The sequence below is a fragment of the Mus musculus genome, chromosome 12, assembly GCF_000001635.26.
Source record: "Mus musculus strain C57BL/6J chromosome 12, GRCm38.p6 C57BL/6J".
Lineage (NCBI taxonomy): Eukaryota > Metazoa > Chordata > Mammalia > Rodentia > Muridae > Mus > Mus musculus.
The window spans coordinates 111,308,823-111,323,631 of NC_000078.6; the positions used below are offsets into that span (position 1 = coordinate 111,308,823).

At 50.5% G+C, this 14,809-nt stretch overlaps 1 protein-coding gene across 3 annotated transcripts in view; it reads right to left on the reverse strand.

The window, feature by feature from the left end:
• Positions 1-14,809, reverse strand: part of Cdc42bpb (CDC42 binding protein kinase beta) — an 86,342-nt gene that overhangs the window by 15,851 nt on the left and 55,682 nt on the right. For 2 of the 3 annotated variants that reach the window (XR_001780447.2, XM_006515763.3), the window contains exons 10-22: positions 14,185-14,351; positions 13,981-14,100; positions 12,649-12,782; positions 12,142-12,384; positions 11,156-11,266; positions 9,807-10,051; positions 9,614-9,719; positions 9,086-9,210; positions 8,637-8,742; positions 5,602-5,750; positions 4,505-4,599; positions 2,665-2,744; positions 641-691 (exon numbers count right to left, since the gene is read on the reverse strand). Coding sequence is in view for 2 of the 3 variants with exons in the window: in XM_006515763.3 (XP_006515826.1) it covers positions 641-691; positions 2,665-2,744; positions 4,505-4,599; positions 5,602-5,750; positions 8,637-8,742; positions 9,086-9,210; positions 9,614-9,719; positions 9,807-10,051; positions 11,156-11,266; positions 12,142-12,384; positions 12,649-12,782; positions 13,981-14,100; positions 14,185-14,351 (1,732 nt within the window). In the remaining variant the exon portion in view is untranslated. The remainder of the gene's footprint in view (positions 1-640; positions 692-2,664; positions 2,745-4,504; positions 4,600-5,601; positions 5,751-8,636; positions 8,743-9,085; positions 9,211-9,613; positions 9,720-9,806; positions 10,052-11,155; positions 11,267-12,141; positions 12,385-12,648; positions 12,783-13,980; positions 14,101-14,184; positions 14,352-14,809) is intronic. The other variant, NM_183016.2, reaches the window with a different exon arrangement.

Genomic DNA, 14,809 nt, shown 5'->3' on the forward strand with positions numbered 1-14,809 from the left:
CAGAAATCACGTGAATCTACCGCTCCCTCAGGGCCCTGACAGCTAGAGCTGGCACTTCAGCGAACACAGGGTCTTCCTCTAACAATCCCTGCACTCACAGGCACCTCACGATTGGCTCTCTGGAGTGAACCTCTCTGCGGGTGTAGCCCTCATACAACATTGCGTGGGTGCAGTGTTTGGCTACTCCCAGTGCACAAAAGTACTCGGAAATGTGCAGAAGCGCCTACAAGTCTACAGCTGAACTGTGTCCTGCTTTTGATCCAAAAGCACCGTGCACACCTTCCGACAGCTGCGGATCAGACCCTGAGGAGGACTCCACATTCTGAGGGGAGGAGAGACTAGGGGTCACACACAGCACAGGTACAACTGCATTCTGCAGTGGTGGAGTTGGTAAAGGACCTCTGTGGACAGGGACATTAATTAGGTAGTGAGCAGAGCTAGTAGTTATGAGTACCACCCACAAGGCAAGTTAAACAGGTCAGCGATCCAGCTGGTAAGTGAAGAGCAAGCCAATGGAGTCAGTTTTAGCGGCATGAAAGCCGTTTCCTTAGTTGTTAATCAAAGGACGCAGACTCAGAAGTCAGGGCACGCGGGGCACTGTCTCCGAGCAGCCCGCGGAAGGGGAACTGCAGTCACTTACGTCCTCCCACAAGGCTAGCAGAGAAGATGCAGATGAGGAAGAGAGCGAGTCCTTGGTGTAACAGACAGGAGGAACACAAATGATCATTTCCCACCCAGTAAACCCTGGCAAGAAAGTCCAATGAGGCTCCATGGAGACCCGGCTCTAGCATTCAGCAGCATGTTTAATCTGGCAGGGGAAAGAGCTCCCAGGAGAGCTCGGACCCCAATGCAGCTGAGGGTGCTCTCTCCTAGGAAACACATCCACACTCAGGTGAACAGTGTTGAACAGGGTCTAGACATGGGCAACATGCTGGACAGCGAACGAGGCGTGCTGCTCCGCCTCCATGTCTAACTCGTCCATGCTGTGACAGTCACCCAGCTCTTCCATTTACCCCCTGATAAGGTTTGTCCAAGGTGAGAAATTACTTTTATAATGGATCTGCTTAAGAACTGAGGACTTGCTGGGCGTGGTGGTCACACTTTTAACCCCAGCAGAGGCACGTGGATCCCTGAGTTTGAGGCCAGTCTGGTCTACAGAGTGAGTTCCAGGACAGCCAGGGCTACACAGAGAACCGCTGTGGAGTCAAGTCAAACAGCTGAGTGACTTGAACGCCCCCCTGGTGCCCTGGAAGTGTTACAACATCCCCACGTGGTCACCCGTGACTACTACCTACAAACGGGTTGGGGGTGGGGGCGCCACGCCCTTGCCACTTCAACCCAGCGATGCATTTGCAAAGTGAACTCTGAAGAGAAAAGAATTTGTCTCCTGTTCAGACAATGCCAACACTGCCTCCTACCTCGCACACACCACGCATACACCACACACACACCACGCGCACACCACGCACAGGGAACATGATGTAAACCCAGAGTGTGGGCATTCCCCTTGTCCTAAGTGGGACAGACAGGCCATTTAGATGGCGCCTGATGATTAAATGCCACCAGTGGCCTCCGGTACATCGTGAACAGGGAGAGCAGTTGTCCAGGACACAGGCAGGTCTACTCTGAGCCGAAACTCACTGCTGGTACAGCCTTAGGATGGCACTGAAGTTCACGGAGAAGAACCTGAGTGCCAGGGGGGAGTGAGGGTGAGGTGTCCTGGGTCGCTGCTGTCTGTAAACCACTATCAGCTAAGAAGCTGTCAGCGAGGGAGTCAAGCAGAGAAAAAGCAAGTGTGCAAGCGGAGCACACACCAGGTGAGGGCGTGCACGCTCAGTATGTGCACGCTCAGTATGCCCCACTCTGACTGGGCTGGTGGGTCAACACCACCATCAGGTGCTTTAGCAGAAGCTCCGCTAACGCCATGCGCGCGCACACTCACTCATTCTTCCAGCTCCCGTCCCCTTCAGTCCTGGGGATCAAGCCTGAGCGAGGCATGTGCCCTGTCACTAAGCCGTAGTCCAGCCTACTCCACGCCTCTGTGTATGTGCACTGCAGGAACTAGAAGACATTTACTGGGCTGCTCACCTGTGTGAAGGGCGGAATGGGCTCATCCCCACTACAAAGGCAATCTAAGCAGACAAGCAGTCACACACTGGTCACCCTGACGAGCAGGACCAGGCAGGGTCTTGGTAAACTGCTTGGTACTGAATCACTTATAACCCACTTTTCCCACTAATCACTGAACCCAAGCTATATATTCACATTAGAAACGGCAACATGACTATCATTACTTGTGTTTTAAATTTTATCTCAAACACACACTACTCAGCCAGAGGCCCCGAAAAGGTTGAGCCTTTTCTCAGTCCGCTTAGACTCCAGGAACAGTTTGACACCTGCAGAGCTCTCCACCTTCACACATGTGACTTCCCAGCCCATGATGTCACCTGGGCCAACTCTCAATGAGTGTTGGACCTTCAGCTTTGAAACAAGGTTTCTCTATTTAGTCCTGCCTTGCCCTGGAACTTCCTTTATCAACCAGGCTGGCCTGTCTGCCTCTGCCTCCTGAGTGATGGGATTAAAGGCATGTGCCACCACACCCGGCCTACATACTACTACTATTATTTCAAAATTTCATACTTGCTTTCAAAACGCAATACTCACTCTAAAAGTCAGATCATGTGCAAGAGGAGCAGTGTTGAAATACTCAAAGATAGAATCCTGGAAATCTGGAAGTTTGAGCCCTGCAAGGAAGAAAGGCAAACTGAGGCAAAACCATGAAGACATCGGTCCTCCCTACAGACCACCACCGACCTGCCAGGACTCCAGTCACTGAGGCTCTGATAGGACATGACTGAACACCGCAGAGGCTCCAACAGAGCTCCTGGAGACCACGAGGAATTGGGAGAGAAAGGAAATTTAAGATGAGCATAAGGTGGAACGACACCTTGAGCTGCAGGCCAGAGTTCGTTCCAAATCCACTAATCCCCGATAAAACCTGAAGCCACACTAGGCTGGGGCAACGACCTCAGCACCCGAAAGGTATGAAGATCAGGAGTTTGAGGCCAGCCTGCGTGTAACACAGTGAGAGTCTGACTTTTTAGAAGAAAAGGGGGTGGGGTGGGGAAGCCTGAGGGCTGATAAGCCAACTGTCCTGAAGCCCACGGGCTGCATTTTCAGAGGATGCTACACCCTCTTCCACCCTGTGCAGGCACCAGGCGTGCAAGCGGGGCACAGACATACATACTGACAAAACAGGAATACACAGAAAATAATAAAATACCCAGGAAAATGTACTCATGTCGCTTGGACAACCTGCAGCTGCAAACATTTTCCTTTTCGGAAAAGAGGAAATTAATAAATTCAATACAAAAATAAGGAAAGCGTTTTTTGGTAGGGTCTCAGGAAGACCAGGATGCAGGTTTGCAGGTTTGTATACCACATCTGGTTTCTGTGGCGTTGGGATCAAACCTAGGGCCTTGTGCTATTAGGCACACTCGCAGCTAAACCTCAGCCCTGGAAAGGGTATTGTAGGAAAAAATCTTGGCAAGTTAACATAAACAGGATTTCTTCCTCAATATGTAAAAAGCATCTGAAATGTAAAGACAACCCACATTTTAGGGAACAGATGTAATTCCTGTCCTGAGACGATACCTATTTGGAATGGAGAATCGAGTGTGAAGCCCACTTTTAAGTCCTCATGTATGAATGTTGTGTGTACATGACTACTCTATCCCGACGTATGAATGTTGTATGTACATGACTACTCTATCCTGACATATGAATGTTGTGTGTACATGACTACTCTATCCTGATGTATGAATGTTGTGTGTACATGACTACTCTATTCCTATGTATGAATGTTGTGTGTACATGACTACTCTATCCTGATGTATGAATGTTGTGTGTACATGACTACTCTATCCCTATGTATGAATGTTGTGTGTACATGACTATCCTATCCCGATGTATGAATGTTGTATGTACATGACTACTCTATCCCGACATATGAATGTTGTATGTACGTGACTACTCTTGAGGCGCTTAGGAGAGGTTAAAAGGGCATCTATGGACTCCAATCTGGCCTCAGGCTTGGGATCCTCCTGCCTTAGCCTCCTGAGTACTGGGATTACAGCCGATCAACAAAGCACCATAGCACTTTCCAGGTGAGCAAAAGGGAGGAGACAGCCCAGCCCAGAGGGGCCCAAAGCAGCTGCAAAGGGCCCCAAATGGTTGCCATGGGCTGTGATCTCTCTATCACAGAACAAAGCTACCTTTCATGTGACCAGGGTAACTAACGTGTGTGTGTGTTTTCCTTTTCAAAGGAACTCACTAAAAATTATAACTGATTGGGGGAGGTATTTTTGAACATATTGTTTCAAAATGTTAACTTTGGAAGTATTTTATATAACTAAAAACAGCTTTAAGAAGAAAACCAGTCCTTAGAAAGGGCTGATATTTAATAACCTGGGCTGATATTTAATAACCTTGGGATCCATTTTACCTGTATCCGCTCTAAACTTCTCTTCCATCCTCTTCCTCAGACTTTGCATTTCTTCTAACAATTCCCTGTTTTTCGCTTCCGATTCCTTCAGTTTGCTGAAATAAAAAGTAAGAGTTGTAGGTGCCCTGGACAAAGGCCACAGTCCGTCTCACACTGCACTGGCGTGAGGGCAGGGCTCCCATGGCTTCCTAAGAATGGCGGAGAATCCCGAGAATGGTGTGGCTGACATCTCCACTCGGCATTTACAGAGAGCTCGGAATTATGACTCCAAACACAGACTTTTAAGTCATGGCTAAGGGGTTATGGAGACCAAGTCTGTATTCCCAGCAACGGGGAAGCAGAGACGGAGGCTCAGGAGGCAAGGCCAGTCTGGACCACATCAGCCTTGCCTTAACACCAACAAAACAGAAACTCCTAGTAAGGCCCTGGTCAGGGAGTGTGTAGCTCACTAAACTGGGTTGAGCTCTGACTGTCATCTGACCATCAGCACAGTCCAGATCCCGTGGCTGTCTCCCTGGAAAAGGCTTTCCCAGGGCTGACACCAGGAGACAAGCATGAGTGCAGAGCCCCAGGAGCCTGGCTCTTAAGCAGGTACCAGGTAAAATCTGGCCAGGAGGGCGGGACCCAGCATAGACTCCCGTCAACAGGATGACACTGAGCATATGGCTTCACCTCCATTTTCCTGCACCTTGGTCTTAACACCTGCAGAATGGGGACAATGTCTACTTCAGTGGGATGTATGAGGGTCACGAGTTACCCAAGTTAACGCAAGGCGGTTCTCTACCACTGACCGCCACAACCAGTCCTTTAAGGCTGGCCTTCTGCCTCAGTCTCCTGTGTGCTGGGGTCACACGTGTGCCCTCAGGGCCCTCACTACTTCCAGAGAACACTAAACTGCGCACTTCCTGCAGGGAAGGGACACCTCCTCTTCTGACTTGTATTTAAGCACTAAGTGCTATAAACCTGACATTATGGTCACCCTGATTCAGGGACCTCATGTGTCCTTTGGATGGCAAAGGTTTCCCAGCTGGGGGCAGTCTCCAAAAGTGACAAAGGACCCCAGTTCCTCTAAAGGGCCAGACCCAGGACAAACCAACCTTTCGAAGGCCAGGCTGCTGTCTTTGACCTTCCTCAGCTCCTCCTGAACGAGCTGTTTGGCACGGATCTCGGCCTCAAGAGCAGACTGCAATTCCAGCCGTGCAGACATGTCCAGCTTCTGACTCCGACGAACTTTCCAGAGTGGATCCTGTGACATTGGTTAAAATAATAAAATACATGGTAAGTTACTTAAAATGAATACAAACAAGTCACCTCTTCAGCCTGACACCTTTACCACTATATTTGCAAACTAGCCTTCATCGGTGTTCTTCTTGGTTTTTATATTTGTAATTTTTTTTTTCCTTTTTGTGGTGTAAGGGCTCACCAGGTAAATGTCCTACAACTGAGATAAATCTCCAGGCCAGTATTTTGTAACTTATTTTTTCTTAGAAGGCTTTCTTTCATTATGTTTATGTGTGTGTACTGCTTGCATATGTGTGTTTGTATGGCCACATAAGTGCCAGGGCCCATGGAGACCAGAGCCATTGGATGCCCTGGCGCTGGAGTCAAGGGTGGCTGTGAGCTGCCAGGCACCGGTGTGAGGAACCAAGCTTGGGTGACATGGATGGTCAGCACATCTCATAACAACCATCTCTCTCCAGCCCTTCCTAAAAGTCCTTTAAAATAGGGCTTTAAGCTGGGTGTGGTGGTGCATAACCTTAATCTGTCGGAAGGCAGAGGCAAGAGAACGTCTGTGAGTTCCAGGCCAGCCAAGGTCACCCAGAAGACCATGCATATCAACGTTTTGTCTGCATGTATATGTGTGCACTACATGTGTTGTTGGTGCTGGCAGAGATCTGAAGAGAGTGTCAGAGTCCCTGGAACTGGAAGTATAGGTGGTTATCAGCCAGCTTGGAGTGCTGGGAACTGAACCCAGGTCCTCTGGGAGGCAACAAGTGTACTTCACTGCTGAGCCATTCCTCTAGCTCAGAAAGAAAATGAGAAAAGGAAAAAAGTCACAGCCAGGCGTGGCGACCCACACCTACGATCCTCAGCCTAGAGGCTGGGAGCCCAGGGCCACCTGGGAAACCCTAGTACAGAGACCACATGTCAACCCTTGAGTGTTGTTCACCAGGTTTTCACCGTACTTTCTGAGAAACAGTCTCTCGTTGGGCCCTAAGGCTCAGCAGTTAGTGTAAGCTGTCCGACCAGCAGGCTGGGGGACCCTGTCTATGGTCCTGTGAAGGCCACAGTTCCTGCCACTGGCCTGAGTTCTCCTTTGGGTGCCATGGATCAGACTTAAGTTCTCGGATTTGCAGAGCAAGCATGTCATCAACTATGCCACTGCCCTTATCCCAAATTTACTGAATATTCTAATTGGTGCTCCTTAATCAAGAACCTAAAACCGAGAATGTTTTCCACTATAGAGCAAACCACACGGCTGCTGTCTAACCTACTGCAGAACTAAGAATTATCAGTGTTTCCTGCAACCAGGAAAACATGGAATAAAATGTGAGTCGACCAATTTTAAATTTGAAATAAAATTCTACATTGCTTTTACTACCTTTTATTCGCTTATACACATGCACTGTCCTCAGACACCCAGAAGAGGGCGTCAGATCCCATTACAGACGGTTGTGAGCTGCCATGTGGTTGCTGGGAATTAAACTCAGGACCTCTGGAAGAGCAGTGAGTGCTCTTAACTGTTGAGCCACCTAAACACATACTCTTTTTTTGTTGTTTTGTTTTTGTTTTTGTTTTGAGCAGTGAGTGCTCTTAACTGTTGAGCCACCTAAACGCATACTCTTTTTTTTGTTTTGTTTTTGTTTTCTGAGACAGGGTTTCTCTGTGTAGCCCCGGCTGTCCTGGAACTCACTCTGTAGACCAGGCTGGCCTCGAACTCAGAAATCCACCTGCCTCTGTCTCCCAAGTGCTGGAATTAAAGGTGTGCGCCACCACTGCCCGGCTCTAAACACATACTCTTAAGAGAGGAAGACGGGCTAGAGAGACGGCTCCAGGAGTTAAAGGCATGAACTATTCTGGCAGGGGACCCAAGTTCAGTTCTCAGTACCCCTGTCCAGCTGCTCCCAGCAGCCTGTGATTTCAACTCCAGGAGGTTCTGATGCCTCTGGTCTCTAGGAGCATCTATATTCTCATGCACACACACACACACACACACACACACACACTCATTCATACATGCACACACTCAAACACACACATATACACTAACATAACTCACACTGACATAATTCACATACACACATGCAGGCACACACATGCACAATATACTCAACACATACATATACTTACACATGCACACACTCATATACATGCACATACATACGCACATTCACAGCCATACAAACACACTCACACATACACACATGCATATATACAATTGCACATACATGCATACTCTACTCACACATGTACATACATACTCACACATGTTCATATACACACTCACATATACTCACATTTGACACTCATACACTCACACATGAACACACATACACAATATACTCACACACACAAATTCACACACATAAATGTGGACATTCATAGACACACACACACATACTCATACATGAATACATCACACACACACACACACACACACACACACACACACACACACCTGAGAAGAGGAGACTGGAAGAGAGTGGTTGACTTGCTCACACAGTGGTTTCTAAGTCAACCTGGGCTATGTCACAAGATCACATAAGGTAGTAACTGCCCCGAAGCTGTGGTGGTGAAACAACTGGGGGTGTGGCTGCTGCCTCACAGGAATAAGGGCAGCGTCAGGTCTCCATAGAGCCCAGAGCCTGCCCACCCTCAAGCTCAAAACAGATCCAAGTGAGCACATGGAGGATGCTGTCAGTAAAGTGCCCTGTGTCAGCCTGCCCTGCTACCCTGCGGTCATAGCTTAGCTCCTGGTCAGGTTAACAACTAAAGAAATGAACCCACGCGATGCTTGGCGGACAGCTGCCATGTGTCCTGCAAGCGGCACAAGACCTGTCCACACTTGCTTACAATAAAACCAGCAGTGAGCTTTCTAGGAGAAGAAATCACGGTTTAGACACCATCTTACCAGTGTCCTGGATCCCAAACTAGAACTTCGCAAGGTCTCAAGCTCTTCGGTCATCTTAGAAGCAAGGGCTTGAAGGTAGCCTCTGGCATCTTTCTCATCGCTGACCCTACACAGGGAATCAATGTTTATCTTATGAAGAGGAGGAGTGTCTGCCTTCCGCAGGACATCATCACTGTGGCCAGAACATCAGCTGCCTCGATGGAGTGGACACCGGTTCTGCCCCAGCTTAGGGTCTCCCCAGTCATGTGTACATTGGCCATGGAATCTCTCCCCTGTTTGTCACCCACCATTAGGAGCCAAGTCCTACCGGGTCCCCCCACCCTTAGTGCAGTGCGAGGACCACTGCTTCCCAGAGGTTGGGATTCAGCCAGATGCAGCGAGACACATTCCGGCCTTTAGGGAACAGTGCAGCCAAGACAGACGCCTCTTCCACCCTGCCAGGCACGCACCACTGAATGATCTCTGCGATCTGCGCCTCCCAGTGCGCAACTGACTCCTTCTTGGATGCCAGATCCTGCAGCTCATCTTCCAGCTGTCTGTTTTGGGCTGTTAGTTTATCCACAAAGGAACAAAGCTGAAATTAAACAATGTCACCACATCACATGTGTGTCTGGCACCTCCTCACTACAGCAGGGGAACCCCGGCTCTGCAGCTCATCAGCACTGTGGGGCTCTCACCGTTCCTAACCCAAGCCTCAGCTCAGTAAAAGTCTAACCTGAGAAGTGACAGAGACGGGGTGGGGGTGGGGAGCAGCGTTTCAACAAATCAAAGCACCCCATTTAAAATATATTAGTTTACCTAAATAACAAAGTATTTAACACAGGCACCAGGCGTTCAAAGGCCTGAGAGTGAACAATAGCAATATCCTCCCAACACAACAACCCTCCAGGAGCGACATCCCCCCCACAGCATCGTCCCCCGGGAGTGATGTCCTCCCAGCCTCCACGTCCCCAGCGGTGGTAGAGACATCAAGTCACCTTTTCGTTTTCTGCTGTTAACTTCTTGTTCTCATCGAACAGCATGGCCCTCTCCCGTTCGTACTTGTCCTTCACGGTGCCTATGGCCTCCTCCATCTCACTGTGCCTGTGGAGGTGGAGGAGAGAGCGCCTCGCTCACGTGCCTGCGGCGTGGCAGCGGGCTGCTGTTTTCACCTGGGCATCACATGCTTACCGTTCTCGCTTTGACTTTTCTAACTTGTCTTTCAGCATCAGGACCTCTTTCTGCAGGGCCAACTGGTGGCTTTCGGAGTCGTGGACTTCCTTCTTCACGTTCTTTACTTCTAGCACGTGGGAGGCCTCTCGGCGCACCAGCTCCTCCTCGTAGAACAAGACTTTCTTCTCGAGCTCCGACCTGATTTTGGAGATCTCCTGCTGATGTTCCGACGCGGCCCCTGGCCCCCGGCCTCCTTGCTTTACCTTCAGAGGAAGGTTGAAATGACAGCCTCGGTGTCAAGGCCACGATGTCTCTTCTTCTTCTACTACTAGCTGGCATCTAGGACTGTACCAGGCAGAGCAGCCACCACCCATTCACCTACCAACACTGAGTGCTGACTGCTTGTCACAAATCTCCCAGTGACTGGGGTGACACTAAGGTCCCTGTTCTCAGGAGCAGGAGGAGGTGACAGAAACCCACTAAGTGAGGGAAGAGGGAACGTGGTGGGACAGAGGATGTGTGGTGCCATCTTGGCCTTGGAGGAGCCTAAGCACTGCGTGCTGGGGGTGGAAGTTTGAGCCGGGTCTACGAGGAAGGCTGACATGGCTGAGGAAGGCTGTGGAGCTGACTCAGCTTGAGCAGCCACTCTGCAGACCAGGTCCAGAGGGTACCGAGGAAGGAGCTGGATGCCCCTGATACTTCTGTTATACTCCCTGGTGGCTGTATGTGAGGAATGCGCTACAGACAGGTAAAGAGCCGGCAGAGAGTCCCAGGAAGCAGTCTAGGAGATGGGGTTGCCAAGAGCTGGATCCGACTGGATCCGATGGTAGCGAAGAGGACAGAGGAATAAATGTCTTGGGCTTCAAGGAGAGAGTTGCCATGATAACTATGAGGCCCCAGCAGCCCCTTCAGTCCAGCTCACCCATCCCATACCACACTACACTGAGAGCGGATGAAAGCAGCTGGTGGCCCTCACTCATGACTGTTCCTTCTCTTGGACTTCCTACTGCCCTCGTACCCCATCAGTTGGTCCTAGTGTGGAGCAGCTTGTCTCTGCAGCATCAACAAAGGACATGGACCTGACACGGCTTTTCCAGAGCTGAGCATGCCCAAGTGCCTATACTTGATCAGGATCAGAAGGAGGCAACATCTGCTAACTTGGCAATACTGACCACAAACACCTGATACTTCCACACAACAGAGAAATGAATGTGGCTTTTATAATGAAGCTGTTAGAAAGGCAGTGGCCACCCCCTACACTTCCTCCCATCCTGTGACTTCCTGGAAGACGCTTGGGAGACACGGGTCCAACCATGCTTGATAGCCAGCACCGCGGCCACGTGCATGCGCACACGGGGAAGCCTTACCTTGAGGGCCTCGAGCTCGCGCTCCATCTGCTTACAGAAGCTCTCGCTGTGTTCTCGGAGCTTCCGCTCCTTAGAGGCCTCGGCAGCTGCGTCCTCAAGCCGAGCTTCCAGCTAGGGAAAGCAGATCTGCTTTTAGTAAAACAGAACACGGCCCGAGAGTCTCGGTACAGATTTCCCTTTGCCAGATTCGCCATGAGCTGAAGGCTGAGGGACACTTTAGCTGCAATGGCTGGCTACGACCACTAGCAATCAAACAAGCCTGCGTTCTAGTTAAATAGATAATCTGAGGTTTAAATTCAAGGAAAGGTCCCAATTTGTAGAAACAACTCTGACATGTGAAGGTGTAATTAAAAAAATTATTACACTTACAATTTAGTTTTTAAATGAAAAATGCAAACATCGGCTAAAGGAGAGAAAACCGCACACACCCATGATCCAGCTTTGACAGGTGACTATTAGCTAGAGACCAAGCTTGCTTTGCCTGTGCCCACATTCTCTGGCTGCTTTAAAACAAAGCTCAGGGTCCCCATCACTTCATCCTCAATTCTCAGGGGTTTCACTGACCTAAGCTGTGAGCCCACTGATACCACCACAAGTCCATCTGGGTTAGAAAATCAACCAAGAACACGGTCAGGTGTTTAGGGACGAACACAGAGCCTAGACATGAAGAGTGCTCAGCACTGCAGGCTCTTGAGGTTCACGATCCATCAAGTGCACTTAGCAGGACTTAAAGCCACGTGTTGCTTAGTCTACCGGCTGCTCCTAGGAGGGCTTGGAAGCCGTCCAGGGCAGGGGCGTTCCAGGCAGGACTGACGTCTGCACCCAAGTCCCAGTTAGTCAAGTGCTAGAAGGCACTGTCCCCAAGCCTGCTGACTTGATTCTGACCCCGGGGAACCCAGGCAGTGGAGGAGGAGGCTGGCTCCTGCCGTTGTCCCGTGCCCACATGTTCATCAGCATACGTGCATCCTCACGGGAAGGGAAGCTACCTCTTTCCTGGACTTCTCAGACTTGCGGAGGTCCTGCCGCATGGAGTCGATCTTCTGCATGGCCACCTCCATCTCCTCCTCCTTGTCCCGGAGCTGACGGGACACCTTCTGCTTCAGCGACCTGAGCTCCGACATGCGCTCATTGAGCTCTGAGAACTCCTGCAGGGCCCGTTTTCGCTGCTGATGCGCGTCTTTAAGTTCTTTGGTCTGGGATTTCAATCGCTCTGAAGCCTCAACCAATTGCTGAAGGAAAAGAGTTCTCGGTTTTACATTTCCCTAACAAAGACTCTGAAACCCAGGAACTGTGTCTTGTCATACGTAAGTTAAGAGCGATTCAAATGCTGGCCAGAAATGACCAGAAATGGCCATGGGTTTGCAGAGTGCTCCCGGGAACAGGGTGCGAATTAGGTGCTCAGCACCACGTGAGCCAATCCTCCTCACAGTAGGTCTCGGCAGCAGAGTCCCCTCACACATACACAGTTCCCTCACTCAGACAGCCTGCGCTACCTTGTGCAATTCTTCCTTCTCCTGCCGGGCCAGGCGGTACTGCTTCTCGAGGCCCTTCAGCCGGTGTGTGGAGTCCTCATGCTCCTGGCGAAGTGTCACTGTGTCCTCCAGCTGGCGTTCGAGCCTGTTTGAATCTGGACAGAAGAGAGTTGGATTGTGTTCCTGTGCGTACAGTGACTTGGTGTTAGCTGATTTACTGAGTTGGAGTTACCTCGGGATTCATAGGAAGCAGTCTTCTTCACTAGTTTTCATGTATTTAGTGTGTGTGTGTGTCTGTCTGTCTGTCCCCATGTGTATGCTACAGTGAGGGTGTGAAAGTCAGAGGCTGACTCGTGGGCAGCAGGGACTGGACGCTGTCAGATTTGGTGGCAAGCACCCACGGCACCATCTCGCCAGCCTCGCGATGTCTTCCCTCAGAGGCCTTTGCTCCCCTGCACATGGCGTCCGGAGTTGCCGCTCCCTGCCAGCTCCCCGAGGGCTAGCCTAACTGCTTGTTATACTCTGCTTCTGTTTTATTCTGGAGACCTCCGCTCACAGACAGACCTCCCTCTGGTGCCTGTGCTCATTTGCCTCAGGCCCTCTGACATCCAGCAAAGTGCTGGCCTCTGTCCCAGTGGAAGGCGGTACTTTGTTTAGTGAATAATCGACTCAGCCCTAACCTTTTTAAAAATCAGGATAGTGGGGCCTAATCAGAAACGGAGCAGACAGACTCCAAATCTAACCTGGAGACAGAGGCTGACCGAGGAGCCTACCCACATGTGGCTATGGTATATGGCTCAGGAGTGATCGGGGTCCTTAGAAGTTTCCATGACCACAAACTATAAATACGATCGGAAGGTGCTGGAGAAATGGCTCAGCAGTTAAAAGTCCTTGTTCTTGCAGAGGACCTGGGTTCAGTTCTGGTTCCAAGCACCCGCTTGGTGGCTCACCACTACTTCTAACTCCCAGTGCAGGGAACAGGACTTCCTCTTCTGGCCTTCACAGGTTCCAGCATGCATACAGTGCACAAACACACCCACAGACACAACGCTGCACGTAAGGAGAAGCAGAGGTGGAGGCGGAACCCTGGGCTTCTGAGGCAACGGCCAGGCAAGCTCAGTACAAGGGAAGAGGTCATAGGAAAAACAATGTTCTCAGAGCCAAGTGAGGTGGGGAAACAATTTTAAATATAGACAACAGGCTACGATTCACGTAAGCTTGTAAAAGCTTGGTCGTTCCCCTACTTTTCCACTTTAAGAGAAAGAAACTGAAAATAGCAACCTAGCTCAAGAACCAAGGGCACAAGGCTGCCAGCCAGGGAGCACCCACCTGCCGGAGGGAGGGAGCACTCACCTGCCATTTTACTCTTCATGCGTTCAAGCTCTTCATTCAGCCTCTTGATTTCCTTGTCGCGGTTTGAGTTGCCCAGGGCCCGTGTGGAACCGTGAAGGGACTGCACAGTCTGGGTGGATTCTGAGGGAGACACAGCATTGAGAGCAGCTAGCCCCGTGTGCAAGGCGGGAGCCCAGCCCGCATCAGGCCTGCCCGGCCACTCACCTTGCAGCTTCCGGCTGAGCTCCAGCTTCTCCTGCTCCAGCCTCCGTATCCTTCGCTCGTACGCTTCGATCTGCAAGCTGTTCTCCAAGTCCCGCTGCACATCTTCGTCTTTGGTTAGCGTGTTAGACTGAGTCATGCTCTTCAGAGAGCCCCGGTCAGAAAAGCAGCTGTAAATGGAGCAACAGGCTTTCTTATCATCGACCGGGAGCCAGCAGTGGCTTCATTAGCATTTAGACTTTCTGGGATGAGAGGCTTTTAAAGAAGCAAACCAGTACCTGTAAAAAGGCTCTATTGTGTGAGGAGCCTCCTTACTACCGTGGCTAGGTGGGGAGTGGGAGCCCGAACGGGAGGCAACAGGGAATGGATGCTGACTTGGAAATCACTCCTCACGTTCAGATGGAAAAGCAAAGGGAGGCATTTTGCTGGTTTTACAGGCAAGTGTGGTTCACTGGTCCTGCCTTGCAGACCAAACAGCATACTGTCTGAAGTGCCCTGGCCAAATGGCTTAGCTGTGGCTGATCAGCTGATTCATGACCAGACAGGAAGGCCTGGGCCTCACAGGGTGAGGTGACCGGCACCCTGTGAGTGGGGATGTGCTGTGGTCGCTGAATCACTGAAAACACCT